We start from the raw sequence: 18017 nt of genomic DNA, 5'->3' as shown, positions 1-18017 counted from the left end.
GACAACTGCTACTCCTTCCGACTCAGCCATATCCAGTACATGATGATCTACTTAAAGGGTTCTTCCGGTTTCGGCAAATAAGTGTTATTCATCATACAATGAAAAGTTCTTTCTGATCTATTTTCTAATTTTCAAGATCTCTGCTTGCTGAATCGTCATTGCTTTTGTACTGGGGCGGGGGAATCCGTCCTGGTCATGTGATTGATACACCAGTTCATGTCTCGTCACAGGACACAACTGATCACATGACCAGGATGGATTCTTCTCCCCTGTACGAAAACAATGAAGATTTGTAGTGAATAACAGCAAGCAGAGCTCTTGAAATCTACCAGGATTTCTACTGCAAAGCTTATAAATATATATTTTTTAAATCCCTTTAACCCGGGATGCCCCTTTAATATTTGAGACGTGACACATTTAATGACGGAAACCTTCTCTTCTTTCTTTTTTCCAGGAAAAAGAAAGAAGAGAAGTGGCGCCCCCTTCCCAGCACGAGCAAACTGGCGACTCCTTGGAAGATTTTACTATATTGCAGTAACTGCAACACCCGGTGGGAGGCGAGCGGCCGGACCTGCATGTTCCTAATCCCTCAGGATGTGGCAAAGAGGGTGTGGTCTGCGTCGTTTCCTTTGCGGTGCTGCCATAGGGGGCGGAGCAACGGTCAAATGGACTCTAATAGAGACTCGGACTGGTTTTAATAATAGATTATCGTTGAACTTATCAGAGCTGAGAGGATGAGGATGAAACCTCTGTAGGACATGAGGAGCAGCGGTGGAATCTTAGAAGTCACTGCTTTGTGTCTTAAAGGGGAGTTCCACCCAAATGCCCTTCGACTGATAGGTGGGGCGCATGGGCTGTGGGCATTGCCTGATCCAAGCTGACTGGAGATTTACATAACTCAGTTTCCATGATCGGAGGGAAGGTACATTTAGTTGGAGTTCCCCTTTAAGAGGTCACACTCTGCAGATGCTCCAGGACTTTGACTGATATGACTGATCATCTGCTGTAAAGAAAGAAAATATTGGCCCCCATTTACCAAAGCTCTCCAACATTGAGACTGTCATTGCTGCCCCTAGCAACCAATCACAGCGCAGCTTTCATTTTACCACAGCAGTGTCAGAAATGAAAGCTGAGCTCTGATTGGTTGTTATGGGCAGCAAGGACAGTCTTAATGTTGGACAGCTTTGATAAACGAGGGCCGCGGTTTCTGATGGGAACCGTACAAGCAGACGGTCTATGTTTGTGGTCATGAATATGCGCATTAGACTGTAGCCGAATCGTTGGCGGTTTTTAATAGCGCATCATCCACTATGAAGCATCAGTGCCTTAGATTCTTGTTCAGTCTGAACTTTGGCGCAGTCACATGATTTGGGCGTATGACTCCTCTTATTTATCACCTTGTTATAGTTTTAGTTTTTTTTCAAATTAACAACCAGCAGCGCTAAAGTTACAATGTTGCAACAAAACCTTCACAACAAAACTGACGTAGGCATAGGGAGCTGGGCAGGAGGAATGTATAAACTAGCGTCACAATGTGGCGCAAGGAATGCGGTAAACGCATCACCACCTCGGGTATCGATATCATCTATAGGACCCTGCGACGGAGTGGAGTATGGCGCCATTATATAGACATTTTGCAGATTAACCCTTTGCAATCCAATTTTGGATTCAGAGTTTCCTAGGGGGCTTTTTTTTTCTGCCGTTATACAATGGCGCCAACTGCTGGCTAGAGCCAGTACTGCGGTATGGGAAATGCTGGAGAGGCCCCCGACAATAGAGTGGCCAGTAATCTACAGTAAGAATTCCCTGCCGGACGTTTTCCGACATCGGAGCTATACAGCCTTCAATCAGAATGCCTTTAGACGTCAGACAGTGGATTGGAAAGGGTTAAGGAGGCCCAGTAGCCACGCCCACATTGGTTTGTTTTTACTTTTGCTGTCGGTTTTTAATGGAACAAAAAATTGCGCAGTCACATGAGAAACGCCAGTGTTAGCTGACATCTTGTGCCCTGCTATGGTCCCGTGTTACGGTTTTACAATACTCAGAAGGTTTTCTAGGTTCAATATTTTTATTATATTTTTTTAGAGATTATATGCGGGGGAGGGGAGGGGTTATAGATGATTGTATGATGGGCATTGTGACCGCCACAAGCTCGGTATTCTGTATATTCTCTTGCTGCTATCCCAGACTCCTGGATTACGTTGCATCGACCCTTTTGAAGAACAGTGCATGTAACTCCTCCGCCGTGCGCCATTTTTCTGGTCAGATTTCCGTACGACAATGCTGAGTAACTTGCGTCATTTCTTGTTTTCCAGTGACATCCACAGCTTCAGTAATGTAATACTTTGTACTCCAGTCACTTCCAGAGCTGCGGTCATAATTCTGGTGTTACATCATGTTTCGTAATGCAGTCGCAGCAAGAGCTGGCAGTCACATTTTTACCTGTATATGATATTTTATACTCCAGTCACATCCAGAGCTGCATTCATAATTCTACCATCTCCTTAGAGGGGTTTCCCATGACTTTAAGGGAACCTGTCATGTCCCCACAGTACCATGAACTAAGTTATGGTGCTGTTGGGGAAGCCGGGTCCCACAGGGTTTCCCTCTGCAAATCTGTCTCTTTTCACAGTGCCGTGTGTGCGCTCTGCTGTACAAGTCTATTGGAGACGCACGTTCGGCACTGTGAAAAGTTGGATCTGCAGTGCCGACACGATCTTTGGCGGGGGACAGTGCAGGAACCAGAGCGTGGGTGACTATGAACAATACAGGTTGCCTCTGACCAGGACATGTGACTGCTGCAGCCAATCACCGGCTATAGAAGGTCAGTGATTGGCTGCAGCTGTCACATGACCTGGTCAGAGGCAACCAGGAAGGACAAAGTGGTGTGAGGCAATTTTAAGTTGTGGGAAAACCCCTTTAAAGAGACCGCAGTATTGCGAATGCAGCCCTGGATGCGACTGGAGTAAAGAGTGTGATGCAAACATAAGAATCAGTGAATCCACTACGCTATATGTAGATATTTAAACTACAGTTCAAAAGTGGAATTCACAGTGGTAGGAAAAGTCCATATAATCCTTGACTAGCCCTTCACAGACATAGACTAAAAACAAAACGTTATACCAAATATTAAAAATCTGGGCTAACAGGTAGACACACTAACAACGACAAGACAAGGACTCCAAGGTTGGGTTACCAGCCTCCGGTGATGTAGGGGACCATCAGTCAGGCGTCCCCAATATATGATATGGTCTCACCTAAATTATGGCGTTTTCGTAGGTGGTAATCTCGTGTAATATACACACAGACTCAAGAACAGTATGCCTTTAGGTGATTTATACGTAGAGGCTGTATACTGACATTAACCCCAATCATTATGGTATACAGTCGTCACCCAGACTCAAACCAGAGAGATCTCCAACTGGATCGCAACCGACCCAGTCGCGTCTCAGTGGAAGTTCTATGCCTCTTATATGGCCCAATCAATAGGACACCCAGGAGCTCTTTTTTTGTTTTTTTTTAATAAAAATGAAATACAAAGTAATTAAGTTAATCCTTAATTGTTTGTGTAGATACACTTTAGGACTGAATTGTTGACTTTGGATACTCTTTAAGACGAGGTTATCTGCTCAACGCGTTTCCCTGATCATGTTGTGAACAGTTCATCAGGAGCTAGTCGCCAAATCAGCTGAGTGTTGTCCTATAAATCTCCCAGGATTTAGTTGGGGTATAGCATGTAACTTTAAAGATGCCCATATTAATTGTTCCTGTCGTTGATTGACTAATAGAAACTAGGCACACTGCTGCTGCAGGGCACCGGCACCCAATATGTGAGTGTCAGTGCGTAGAATGATGGCTTGATGTGCCACTGGTAATTATCTTCTAATAATGGCTAACCGCTTACTTAACGAGCCATATGGCATGTGTAATGGTCTATACTGCTACAAATGGTGATACCGTGTTTACCCGAAAATAAGACAGTGTCTTATATTAATTTTTTGTTCAAAAAGGTTTAACTTTTTTACATGTATAGCTGCCTGGACTCTATTTAAATTGACTTTTTTTAATTGTTAGCAGGGCTTAATTTTGGAGCAGGGCTTATATTTCAAGCATCCTCAAAAAGCCTGAAAAATCATTTTGCATCCTCAAAAATTCTGGAAAATCATGCTATGTCTTATTTTCAGGGAAACGGGGTAGTAAAACAAGCAGTAGATTTGCCTCTTCTGAAAAGAATTTGGTCAGACCAAAAGCTTGTACTATCATGCTCAGGAACGAATACCTAGCAGGACTTCCGTTCCTAACTCTAAATAGAGAGGATCCGGCTATACTAATGCCTAAACTTTAGATCATTTGCCAGTCAACCCTACAACGTAGGTAGAGTGACCCCTAAATAGCTCTACAGTCCAGAAGGTAGGTTGCCAAGAGATAGAAGATAAAAATAAAAAATGGTGTACCTGTCGCTCACCATCAGTGCCACAGGCGCTACCATTTCTTTTTTTTTAAAGTTACATGCTAAACTAAATCCTGGGAGATTTATAGGACAACGCTCGGCTGATTTGGCGACTAGCTCCTGATGAACTGTTCACAACATGATCAGGGAAATGCGTTGAGCAGATAACCTAGTCCTAAAGAGTATCCAAAGTCAACAATTCAGTCCTAAAGTGTATCTACACAAACAATTAAGGATTAACTTAATTACTTTGTATTTCATTTTTATAAAAAAAAAACAAAAAAAGAGCTCCTGGGTGTCCTATTGATTGGGCCATATAAGAGGCATAGAACTTCCACTGAGACGCGACTCGGTCGGTTGCGATCCAGTTGGAGATCTCTCTGGTTTGAGTCTGGGTGACGACTGTATACCATAATGATTGGGGTTAATGTCAGTATACAGCCTCTACGTATAAATCACCTAAAGGCATACTGTTCTTGAGTCTGTGTGTATATTACACGAGATTACCACCTACGAAAACGCCATAATTTAGGTGAGACCATATCATATATTGGGGACGCCTGACTGATGGTCCCCGACATCACGGGAGGCTGGTAGCCCAGCCCAGCCTTGGAGTCCTTGTCTTGCCGTTGTTAGTGTGTCTACCTGTTAGCCCAGACTTTTAATATTTATAATCAAGTTTTGTTTTTAGTCTATATCTATGAAGGACAATTCAAAAGTGGAGATTATTTTAAAGGGGCGCTCCCCCTACAAAAATCTGATTGAGATGAGAACATCAATTCCCTCAGCAGCTGTTGTACAGCCGGCCCTCTAGGCCAATCCACGACTTAGGCTGCAAAACTAATCCGATTTCTTTGGGGCGGAGTAACATTTTAAAGCGGCGCTCCACCTTCATGTATTTAACCCCTTTTCACTATAGGACTACATATACATTCCATGTACGGACGATGTCGGCACTTTTAGAAAAGCAACACTGTGCTGCAACAGCTGCGATTGACGTTCATGCCGATTGTGGCTGTTAAGCCTTTTAATGCCGCTGTCAATTCTAACAGCAGAATCGATTGGGGTGTCGTGGCACCTGGGGCCTTCTAAAGGCTCCTAGGGCTGCCATGTATTTCTGCCAATTAAGATATGCCTTTAACAAGTCTTAATACATTGCCTGCAGAAATACCATATACAGCAATACCGAAGTATTGCATAATATGGTATAAGTGAACAAGCAAATGCAAGTCCAAGCCCCCCCCCCATGTAAAAGTAAAAATAAGGGAGATTTTTTTTTTCATTGTAAAAAAATTAAGCGTTTTAAAAAACCCTTTTAATATCCTTTCCCCATTCATAATGGGAAAAAAAAATTCTAAACAAAAAAAGTTATGGCTGTCAAAAAATGGTGGCAGAATGTGTTTTTTTTTTTTTAAAACACGTTTTTAAAAGTAGTACAGCAAAAAAAACCTATATACGGCTAACTTCACACGGTTGAGTGCAATATCAGACCGTAAATCATGGCCCAATATCGCACTCGCCAACATGAGATTGCCTCGCAGATGGGAGGCGTTTTTATATCAAAACCGCCTCGCATCACTTCAGAAAAGTAGCGATCCTCTGCTGCGGCTGTCAGGGGGATCGCTGAGTGTCTCCCATTGTTTTCAATGGGGAGACGTCACATCCCGTGTGCCCAGCATGTGGGGCAATGCTGCCACCAAACCCATTGAAAACAATGGGAGATGTGATGTGACGGCACGCCCAAAGTTAGGACCTGCCGCGGTGTGAGAGAACATCGCTCACAATGTGTATGACCCCATTCAAAAGAATGGGGTTCATATTAGTTGGAGATTTGTGCATTTTGCAATGCACACATCATGCGCGAGAATCTCGCCCCCGTGAAGCCAGGCTTTATTTATGGTCATGATTGTACCGACCCACAGGATAAAGTTGTCCTATCATGTCCTTCCTTGTCACTTACCTTACAATGTGCTGATACTTGCTATTGTTGACCGTTCCTCAGGACAGGTCATCAATAATTGATCAGTCAGTGTCTGCTGCTCGGGACCTCGGCCAATCAGCTGATTGCGTGCCCGCTGACCGTGCCGAAAATAGGTTAAAATAAATCATTAATAAGTCAATGGGAGATGAGAACCTCTCCGCCGACATCCGGACGGTCAGAGTTGGTCAGAGGAGGGGTGAAGCGGTTATGCAGCAGGCTGGTCCACTACTTGGGCTGCAGTACTAATCAGACTTTTAGGGGCGGAGTTACATTCTCATCATTCAGCCTGGATGTTACTTGCTTTCAGTGATGAAGATGATGATACTTCACCTTTCCAATCCAATCACACCTGACATACCTATTAAAGTGGAACTCCAAATGTGGCCGCATTTCTGAGGTTTCATTTACAACTTCACATCCTTAAACGTCCTTCACTTATATTGTACTGTGTTTCACACTCTAGTCACATCCAGAGCTGCAGTGCATGGAAACAGAATGATGTTACCTCTCAGTTTTTAATGTATAAGACCCCATTTACACTTAAAGATAATCAATCAAAACTCACTCAACCGATAGTTTGAGTGACTGTTTTGAGCGATCATCTTTGCATACTGTATAGTAGCTAATTAGCTACTATAGAGCTATGCAGGCAGAGTGGGACACAGCCTTGGCCGCTAATAGAAGAATACAGTTGTTTTGCATAAACAGCTGTATTCTTCTCCGCTCTGACTGCCAGTGTCCCCGCTGTGAATTCACAGCAGGACACAGGCACAGAGAATCTTATCAGCGCAGCCGGCTGATAACAGCCTGCTCCGCTGATAACAGCTGATTGCTCAATTCTAGCAAGCTAGAATTCAACGATCAGCGACTCTTGCACTAAAACTACATGATGTCCCTGCATTTCGACAGAACGAGAATTGCTCAAAAGACGGTTTTGAGCAATTCTCGTTGTGTCTAAATGGGCCTTTAACTGCCATCTCTGCTCGCACAATTTACTGCTGTCTGCTAATGGGAAATCCAAGGATAAAACATAATGTAGCAACAGTATTATGACCAGGGTGTAAAGTGACGTAACCCTGGATTAATACCAGATGAGTAAAGCAAAAAATTTCCAGTTACTCAGCGTCAGGTGGAGATTTGACCAATGAAATGCCGTATGGAGTAGTTTATAGGTGGCGTTCCCCTTTAAGCTTCATGCACCTTATAGAAGAAGGTCATAGTACGCCGGTGTGTCGTGACCTCATGTCTGCAGCGTACGGGTCAGTGGTTATAGGACGACTCTCTCAGGTATTTGGCTCCCGTTGTTCAGGTTCTACTGTTCATTAATCTGTAACTTCTGCAATAAGGAATAAAGCAGTTTCTACTGACACACAGTGTTCCATTCATTGACTTCTTTACTACCAGGTGCATAGACTGTGACTTTCACAGACGATTGGCAGTGGTAGGGTTGGTTTTGGTGATTAGCCTAATGATGGTCATGCTGATGTAGGCTGTCACATAGTCTGTTCTGGTGATGGTCACCAAATATCCAATATGGCTACCAAGATATCACAATGTCACCCCTCCCCCATATCCTGATGGGGGTGGTAGTAGCTAAGGTTTTTCAGTAACTTGTTTTGCCTCCATGCTCTGTGGCTCCCCCTATCCTCCATTCCTACTTGTGATAGGTCTTATCGTATTTGGTAGAGCCACGTCAGTATAGTACGCAGGTCTCGTGGGGCAAGGTGGGTACTGTACATGGATATGATGTGAGGGTAGGTGCTTACAGTATGTATTTATTGTGGATGTTCGTGTTTTCAGTAGGTGGGTATTATGTGGCGCTAGGTGGATTCAGTGCTTGAGCTGGGCCAGCGTCAGCACCAGGCAAACCTTGTCCTCGTTCATTGAAACTTTTTGTACCACATTTTAAACCCCCCCCCCCCCCAGCAGAAATTTTTGGAGCGGTTTGTCCCTCAGAAAAGGGACATTACAGTTTTGTCAAACAGAACACAATCTAATTTAAATGGCTGCAGCTCCGGTTCGATCATTGCTTCTAATATGACACCAAAAGCACATCAGTAGCATCTACAGAACTGGAGCTATAGTCGTTTGAAGTGGGGCCAGGAATAATGGATTTACAGTTGTCACTTTTTTAATTAGTGTGTGCAGAGGAGAAAGGGAGGGGGGACAAGCCTGCAGCAGAGAGGATCTGTGATTCTCCTGTCCATCTACCTGTCCTTAGGGAGGGGTGCATGAATCTTCGTTAAGAGCATATTTGCTTTCTGAAATATTTATGGGTCTTGTTTTTCCCCCAGAAAAGGAGTAAAATGACGATCTCTTGCTTCTACACCACTTAATCCTGCAAATGCTGCAGTCATTGCTGACCGTGGCATTTAAATGTTTTTGCAGATCTCCCTCCATACATTGCGGGCGCCAGCTGTTTCTTACAGCCAGCACCTGGCAGCAACAGCTACAATCAGCCGCGTGGTTGGGGCATTTAAATGCCCTGAACTATGAGATCGCAGGGAGCCGTGCAAGTGTCATGGCAGCTGGGGGCCTGCTGAAAGGCTCCAGGCCTGTCATGGCAGAATGCCTATTAAGCGGTCCCTGTGGGATGGCTTGATAGACTACCTGCACGAAGGCAGTATGATGTAATGCTATGGCATCACATCATACTGCAGGAGCGATCAAAGCATCGCAAGTTGTTGTCCCCTGTGGGGACTAAAGAAAAAGTAAAAGTGAGATCAATAAAGTTTAGCTAATTTATTTTAAAAACAAACCCTTTTGCCATATTTGGAATAAAGGAATCTAAATAGTAAAACCTAAATACATATTTGCTATCGCTGCGTCCGTAAAAGTCAGATCTATCAAAGTAATGCATTCTTTACTCCGCATGATGAAAGTTGTCAGAACAAAAAAATGCAATAGAAAGCGATCGAAAAGTTATATGTATTCCAAAATGGTACCAACGCAATCTATGCTGACGGAAAAATAAAAAACTATTGCAGATGGCGGCAGAAAATATTGCAGATGGCGTCTGTGTCCCCGGCACGATGCTTTCCCCAGCAGTGCGACAAGCTGCTTTAGACATCTCCCTGGCTCTGTTTTCAATTACCCTGCGTCAGCGCTGTGTAACTAAGCGATGTGATTGGATTGATCACCGACCAATCACAACCAGCGCTTGATCATTCACAGCCATTCAGTGAATGACAACACTGAAAGGCTGTGATTGGTTTATCAAGCGCCAGGTGAGAGGTGAGTATTGCCTTTTTTTCTTTACCTAGTATATACTCGAGTATAGATAGGCTTTTACTCGAGTCAATACGTTTTTTACCATTTTTTTGTGGTAAAACTGATTGACTCGGCTTATACTCGGGTCGGCTAATACTCGAGTATATACGGTATATAAGTTTGGTATCATAGTCATCGTACTGACTCATAGAATATCATATCATTTTTGTTGCAGTTTGTGCGCCGTAAAAACAAGATGCACCAAAAGATGGCAGAATTTTGTGTTTGTTTTTTTTTCATTTTACCCCACTTAGAATTATTTTAAGTTTTTCAGTACATTATATGACACATTAAATAGTACCATTGAAATATACAACTCATTCCGCAAAAAACAAGCCCCCATACAGCGACGTAGATAGATAAATAAAGGAGTTACAATTTTTTAAAAGGGGGGAGGAAAAATGAAAATGGAAAAAGCGAAAAAGCTCCGTCACTAAGGGGTTAAATATTGAAAAAATAAAAATAACAAAAGTAAACCGAATTGCTATCGCCATATCCATAACAACCCGTACTATAAAATATTATCCAGCATGGCAAAATCTGAAGAAAAAAAAAACTAAAAAATAAAATGATAAAATATTCCTGTTCCGTTCATATCGCTTCCCCAAAGCAGGAATAATACATAATTAAAAAAAAAGGTACCAAAAAATGGTGGGTTCATATCACGGTGTCGCTGGAGGGAGAACTTCAGATGAGCTGAAGGCTCCAGAGTGAAGCTGCAGCTGAAAGGCTCACCACCAGCAGGCAGCAGAAATAAGCCCCTGGCCGCCCTAAAAAAGAAAAAAAAGGTATATGTTAGCGCACACATACAAGAGTACATTAAAATAAAATAAATTTAGGCTCTGTTCACATCTGCAGTCATAGAATGGTAGAGCTGGAAGGGACCTCCAGGGTCATCGGGTCCGACCCCCTGCTCAGTGCAGGATCACTAAATCATCGCAGACAGATGTCTGTCCAGCCTTTGTTTGAACACTTCCATTGAATGAGAACTCACTACCTCCCGTGGTAACCTGTTCCACTCATTGATCCCCCTCACTGTCTAATATCTAATCTATCTCTCCTCCCTTTCAGTTTCATCCCATTGCTTCTAGTCTTTCCTTGTACAGATGAGAATAGGGCTGAGCCCTCTGCACTGTGACAGCCCTGCAGATATTTGTAGACCGCTATTAAAGGGGTTGTCTCACGAAAGCAAGTGGGGTATACACTTCTGTATGGCCATATTAATGCACTTTGTAATATACATCGTGCATTAAATATGAGCCATACAGAAGTTATTCACTTACCTGCTCCGTTGCTAGCGTCCCCGTCTCCATGGCTCTGTCTAATTTCGGGGTCGTCTTGCTTTTTTAGACGCGCTTGCGCAGAAGGGTCTTCTCCTTCTGGTCGGTCCGGGCACGAGCGACGTTCTGGCTCCGCCCCTTCTACGCGTCATCGTGTAGCTCCGCCCCGTCACATGTGCCGATTCCAGCCAATTAGGAGGCTGAAATCAGCAATGGAACGCACAGAGCCCATGGTGCACCATGGGAGAAAACCGCAGTGCATCCCTGGGAAAGGACCGGCGGCCATTTTGGGAGAAGAATTTTATAAGTTCATCTTTCTTCACATCGGTGAGTAGCAAGCGGTTTAAAAACCGCTTTAAAATGCTATTTTATGCCAGAGGGGGTGACAGGGGGAATGGGCTAATGTAAAATGTTGATGTTTGCCGCGAGACAACCCCTTTAAGTCTCTTCTCAGCCTTCTCTTCTGCAAGCTAAACATTCCCAGATGTGGGGGTCGTGTGGGGCTAGGTGGGCACAGTACTTGGAAGTCGTGTGACAGTGGTGGGTGCAGTACATGGGGGTCGTGTGGCGCTGGTGGGCGCAGTACATGGGGGTCGTGTGGCACTAGTGGGCGCAGTACGTGGGGGTCATGTGGGGCAGTAGGGCGCAGTATGTGGGGGTCGTGTGGGGCAGAAGGGCGAAGTACATGGGAGTCATGTGGAGCTACATGGGTGCAGTACATGGGGGTCGTGTGGGGCAGAAGGGCGCAGTACGTGGGGGTCGTGTGGGGCAGAAGGGCGCAGTACGTGGGGGTCGTGTGGGGCTGGTGGGCGCAGTATGTGGGAGTCGTGTGGGGCTAGATGGGCACAGTACTTGGAAGTCGTGTGGCGCTGGTGGGCGCAGTACATGGGGGTCGTGTGACACTGGTGGGGGTCGTGTGGCGCTTGTGGGTGCAGTATGTGGGGGGTCGTGTGGGGCTGGGTGGGCACAGTACATGGGAGTCATGTGGGGCTACATGAGTGCAGTACATGGGGGTCGTGTGGGCCAGAAGGGCGCAGTACGTGGGGGTCGTGTGGGGCTAGGTGGCCGCAGTACGTGGGGGTCGTGTGGGGCTAGGTGGGCGCAGTATGTGGAATGTTGCATGTGGAAACAACTCTTTTATGCAAAAATCCCAGTCCTTTCTGAACATTCCCTTCTCTCCCCGCCATTCCGGTATGTTCTCTGCACCTCGCTCTTCTGCTTGCGTACATTTATCCCACACGTGTCCTCTGTGCCGCCCTGGTGTGTCGGTGAGGTCACGTGCAGCCGCTTTCCCCGGCCCTGGGCCTCGCATCTTCCTCCTGTGTTACTGAGAAGTGACCACAAGATGCAGGCTCTGCGGGTATCAGCAGGAAGTCATCTGTACGTCTCCCCTCATCCCCTCCCCCATGTGCGTCTATACTGCCCTACATGTCCAAGAGCTTACAATCTATAATGACCGCACATAAGGCAACACAAGTTAGATGGGGATTTTAACAGTCCACGTAATTCACAAACATTCAGCAAAGCACGACATCCTCTTCATCCCTCTTTCTATACCAGCTTACCTGGGCTTTTGTGGCTGCTGCCTGGCATTGAGTGTTGCAGCCTAATTTTTGGGGTTTACTAGGGTATCAGATGTGTCCTGCAGTTCTCGCAGATGCAGGGCTGCCACTGGGAGACAACTAGTTCTATCCATGTAATGAACATCGCGTTATGTCTCTTTTTTCCTCCAATAAGCTGTACAAGTCCTGGTATAAACCCTGCACCTCCCACAATGCAACACAACACGGCGTGCTCTGTACTGACCCCTACTTTCTCAGTAATGTATGTTTAGTAGGAAATGATGATAAAAAAGAGTAATGCAGGACCACAGGATCAGACTACACAGAGATCGGTTATAGTCTGTAACCATGGAAACGCATAGATTTGCATAGGGGCTGTATATACAAAACAGTTGTTTTTTAAATTAAAGATATTGCAAAGTTGCTTTGTTTTGTTTTGTTTCTTTTACTTTAGATATATTGGAGCGATGCAAGATGTAAGTACAGCATGGGGGAAGAGGTGGATGATGTAGCAGAGCCGATGCTGTATTGTTCCATGTTCTGTCTGTTTTGTTCCAGGCTTTGGAGGAGGAGCGGCAGCAGAATTTTCAGTATCTCCTACAACTAGACAACGAAATTCTGATCCCCAACCAGGAGCCTATTGAATGCCGAATCTGCTACACGGATGTCCCAGCAGGGGGCGGCGTTCTGCTGCGGGAGTGTCTGCATAGCTTCTGTAGGTAGGTGTGTGCAAACTGATACTTATAAGTATACACAAACCTGCTACATCCTACCTGGGATCAGAAGATAACTGCAGCTCCGCATGTCCATCTAATGCTTAGTGCTTTACTTGTCTTGTTCTGATCTTGAGCTCCAATCACATCCAAAGCTGCAATCACAGTTCTGTGGTTAAAGTACGTGTTATACTGTAGTCACATCCAAAGCTGCAATCACAATTCTATCACGGCATGAATTAGGCCGGGCTCACATGAACGAGTCGGATATTCGCAGTGGAACACCTGCGATTCATCGCGAAAAGTAATTGCGAATGGTTGTGGAACATTGGAGATGGGGTTGGTTTTCCGTACAGATGTCTGCGTATGCACAGGGAATCGAACTCGTGGAAAAAAGATTGCAGACAGGGAAACCAGAAAGTAGTAGAGAATCCCTCAGGGGGTCTCTCTCTTCTCGCTCCTCTTTCCGAGCGATTCCGCCGCTCTTGCGCAATGTTAATTGCATACGGGCGGCGGAACACACTCATCCATTGACTTCAATGAAGGGTGTCCGCACTAAAATACAGCATGCTGTGATTTTTTCTGAACGCAGTATACTCAATTCGCACCCGCGAGTGTGAGGGAAAGTTGAAAAATGCATGCCTTTCAATGTCCGCGGTTTATTACGGAATCCGCAATTCAAATCCGTGTAAGACCCCCGTTATACTGCAGTCAAAGCCAAAGCTGTAATCACAGTTCAGCTGTTACAGTATGTATTATTTTGCCGTCATATCCAAATCTACAGTCACAATATTGCTGTTACAGTGTGTATTGTACTCTAGTCACATCCAAAGCTGCAATGGTAATTCTGCTATTACAACATGTATTGTACACCAGTTACATCCAAAGCTGCCATCACAATACTGCTGCTACACTATATCTTATGCTGCAATCATAATACTTTTATTACTTCATGTCTAATTCCCCAGTCACAGTCAGAGCTGCATCCACAATTTCATTAATCCATCAGCGCTGCCCTGATAGATACACTCTTAATAATTTATCTGTGCTCCCATAATGCAAGGCTGTATAGTGGGATGCATTGGGGAAAATGCTTCTATGTTTGTTTTCTTTTCCTCCATGTTGCACACAATTTCCAAAGCAGCAGAGAATGCTGGGAGATGTGGGCTGAAAAGTGTACAGAGCTGTTACTGCAGCTCTGGATGTGAGTGGAATATAACCTATGATGTGACTCTGCATTGCCTCCTCAGGGAATGTCTGAGACAAGTCGTGAACTGCTGTGAGGACCCCGAGGTGTCCTGTCCTTTTCGGGATGATACATACGCCTGTGACCGAAAACTGCAGCAAAGGGAAGTCCGAGCGGTAAGTGACCCATACTGCCCTTCTCTGACCCAGCACTGAGAACCATCCTTATGTTATCCTGGGTGAAGTATGGTGGATCAGTGACTACATGGAATAGAAGGGGGTAGGAAGGGGAGGGAGGAAAGTGCAACAAGAAGGAAGCAAAGAGGAATGATGCCACGGTCATTTATACCTCCACCCTCTTTTGCTCTTCTCCCTCTCTGCCCTTCCCCCTCTCTTTTTCCTCCTCCACTACGCTTCCCCCTCTCTTTTTCCTCCTCCACTGCCCTTCCCCCTCTCTTTTTCCTCCTCCACTGCCCTTCCCCTTCTCTTTTTCCTCCTCCACTGCCCTTCCCCCTCTCTTCCTCCTCCACTGCCCTTCCCGCTCTCTTCCTCCTCCACTGCCCTTCCCGCTCTCTTCCTCCTCCACTGCCCTTCCCGCTCTCTTCCTCCTCCACTGCCCTTCCCGCTCTCTTCCTCCTCCACTGCCCTTCCCGCTCTCTTCCTCCTCCACTGCCCTTCCCGCTCTCTTCCTCCTCCACTGCCCTTCCCGCTCTCTTCCTCCTCCACTGCCCTTCCCGCTCTCTTCCTCCTCCACTGCCCTTCCCGCTCTCTTCCTCCTCCACTGCCCTTCCCGCTCTCTTCCTCCTCCACTGCCCTTCCCGCTCTCTTCCTCCTCCACTGCCCTTCCCGCTCTCTTCCTCCTCCACTGCCCTTCCCGCTCTCTTCCTCCTCCACTGCCCTTCCCGCTCTCTTCCTCCTCCACTGCCCTTCCCGCTCTCTTCCTCCTCCACTGCCCTTCCCGCTCTCTTCCTCCTCCACTGCCCTTCCCGCTCTCTTCCTCCTCCACTGCCCTTCCCGCTCTCTTCCTCCTCCACTGCCCTTCCCGCTCTCTTCCTCCTCCACTGCCCTTCCCGCTCTCTTCCTCCTCCACTGCCCTTCCCGCTCTCTTCCTCCTCCACTGCCCTTCCCGCTCTCTTCCTCCTCCACTGCCCTTCCCGCTCTCTTCCTCCTCCACTGCCCTTCCCGCTCTCTTCCTCCTCCACTGCCCTTCCCGCTTTCTTCCTCCTCCACTGCCCTTCCCGCTTTCTTCCTCCTCCACTGCCCTTCCCGCTTTCTTCCTCCTCCACTGCCCTTCCGCTTTCTTCCTCCTCCACTGCCCTTCCTCCTCCTCCTCCACTGCCCTTCCTCCTCCTCCTCCACTGCCCTTCCTCCTCCTCCTCCACTGCCCTTCCTTCTCCTCCTCCACTGCCCTTCCTCCTCCTCCTCCACTGCCCTTCCTCCTCCTCCTCCACTGCCCTTCCTCCTCCTCCTCCACTGCCCTTCCTCCTCCTCCTCGCTCTCTTCTTCCTCCACTGCCTTTCTCGCTCTTTTCTTCCACCTCCACTGCCTTTCTCGCTCTCTTCTTCCCCCTCCACTGCCTTTCTCGCTCCCTTCTTCCCCCTCCACTGCCTTTCTCGCTCTCTTCTTCCTCCTCCACTGCCTTTCTCGCTCTCTTCTTCCTCCTCCACTGCCTTTCTCGCTCTCTTCTTCCTCCTCCACTGCCTTTCTCGCTCTCCTCTTCCTCCTCCACTGCCTTTCTCGCTCTCTTCTTCCTCCTCCACTGCCTTTCTCGCTCTCTTCTTCCTCCTCCACTACCTTTCTCGCTCTCTTCTTCCTCCTCCACTGCCTTTCTCGCTCTCTTCTTCCTCCTCCACTGCCTTTCTCGCTCTCTTCTCCTCCTCCTCCACTGCCTTTCTCGCTCTCTTCTTCCTCCTCCACTGCCTTTCTCGCTCTCTTCTTCCTCCTCCACTGCCTTTCTCGCTCTCTTCTTCCCCTCCACTGCCTTTCTCGCTCTCTTCTTCCCCCTCCACTGCCTTTCTCGCTCTCTTCTTCCCCTCCACTGCCTTTCTCGCTCTCTTCTTCCCCCTCCACTGCCTTTCTCGCTCTCTTCTTCCCCCTCCACTGCCTTTCTCGCTCTCCTCTTCCCCCTCCACTGCCTTTCTCGCTCTCCTCTTCCCCCTCCACTGCCTTTCTCGCTCTCCTCTTCCCCCTCCACTGCCTTTCTCGCTCTCCTCTTCCCCCTCCACTGCCTTTCTCGCTCTCCTCTTCCCCCTCCACTGCCTTTCTCGCTCTCCTCTTCCCCCTCCACTGCCTTTCTCGCTCTCCTCTTCCCCCTCCACTGCCTTTCTCGCTCTCCTCTTCCCCCTCCACTGCCTTTCTCGCTCTCTTCTTCCCCCTCCACTGCCTTTCTCGCTCTCTTCTTCCCCCTCCACTGCCTTTCTCGCTCTCTTCTTCCCCCTCCACTGCCTTTCTCGCTCTCTTCTTCCCCTCCACTGCCTTTCTCGCTCTCTTCTTCCCCCTCCACTGCCTTTCTCGCTCTCTTCTTCCCCCTCCACTGCCTTTCTCGCTCTCCTCTTCCCCCTCCACTGCCTTTCTCGCTCTCTTCTTCCCCCTCCACTGCCTTTCTCGCTCTCTTCTCCCCCTCCACTGCCTTTCTCGCTCTCTTCTTCCCCCTCCACTGCCTTTCTCGCTCTCTTCTTCCCCCTCCACTGCCTTTCTCGCTCTCTTCTTCCCCCTCCACTGCCTTTCTCGCTCTCTTCTTCCCCCTCCACTGCCTTTCTCGCTCTCTTCTTCCCCCTCCACTGCCTTTCTCGCTCTCTTCTTCCCCCTCCACTGCCTTTCTCGCTCTCTTCTTCCCCCTCCACTGCCTTTCTCGCTCTCTTCTTCCCCCTCTTCTTCCCCTCCACTGCCTTTCTCGCTCTCTTCTTCCCCCTCCACTGCCTTTCTCGCTCTCTTCTTCCCCCTCCACTGCCTTTCTCGCTCTCTTCTTCCCCCTCCACTGCCTTTCTCGCTCTCTTCTTCCCCCTCCACTGCCTTTCTCGCTCTCTTCTTCTCCCCTCCACTGCCTTTCTCGCTCTCTTCTTCCCCCTCCACTGCCTTTCTCGCTCTCTTCTTCCCCCTCCACTGCCTTTCTCGCTCTCTTCTTCCCCCTCCACTGCCTTTCTCGCTCTCTTCTTCCCCCTCCACTGCCTTTCTCGCTCTTCTCACTGCTTCGCTCTTCTCCCCTCCACTGCCTTTCTCGCTCTCTTCTTCCCCCTCCACTGCCTTTCTCGCTCTCTTCTTCCCCCTCCACTGCCTTTCTCGCTCTCTTCTTCCCCCTCCACTGCCTTTCTCGCTCTCTTCTTCCCCCTCCACTGCCTTTCTCGCTCTCTTCTTCCCCCTCCACTGCCTTTCTCGCTCTCTTCTTCCCCCTCCACTGCCTTTCTCGCTCTCTTCTTCCCCCTCCACTGCCTTTCTCGCTCTCTTCTTCCCCCTCCACTGCCTTTCTCGCTCTCTTCTTCCCCCTCCACTGCCTTTCTCGCTCTCTTCTTCCCCCTCCACTGCCTTTCTCGCTCTCTTCTTCCCCCTCCACTGCCTTTCTCGCTCTCTTCTTCCCCC

At 47.5% G+C, this 18017-nt stretch overlaps 1 protein-coding gene across 1 annotated transcript in view; it reads left to right on the top strand.

The window, feature by feature from the left end:
* The window catches only part of SHARPIN (SHANK associated RH domain interactor), a 54480-nt gene that overhangs the window by 11067 nt on the left and 25396 nt on the right, over nucleotides 1–18017 (top strand). Inside the window, exons 9-10 of the mRNA XM_066578664.1 lie at nucleotides 13102–13262; nucleotides 14507–14618. Coding sequence (XP_066434761.1) covers nucleotides 13102–13262; nucleotides 14507–14618 — 273 coding nt within the window. The remainder of the gene's footprint in view (nucleotides 1–13101; nucleotides 13263–14506; nucleotides 14619–18017) is intronic.

The sequence above is a fragment of the Eleutherodactylus coqui genome, chromosome 9, assembly GCF_035609145.1.
Source record: "Eleutherodactylus coqui strain aEleCoq1 chromosome 9, aEleCoq1.hap1, whole genome shotgun sequence".
NCBI classification, from domain to species: domain Eukaryota; kingdom Metazoa; phylum Chordata; class Amphibia; order Anura; family Eleutherodactylidae; genus Eleutherodactylus; species Eleutherodactylus coqui.
This window is presented reverse-complemented; position numbering and strand designations above follow the sequence as displayed.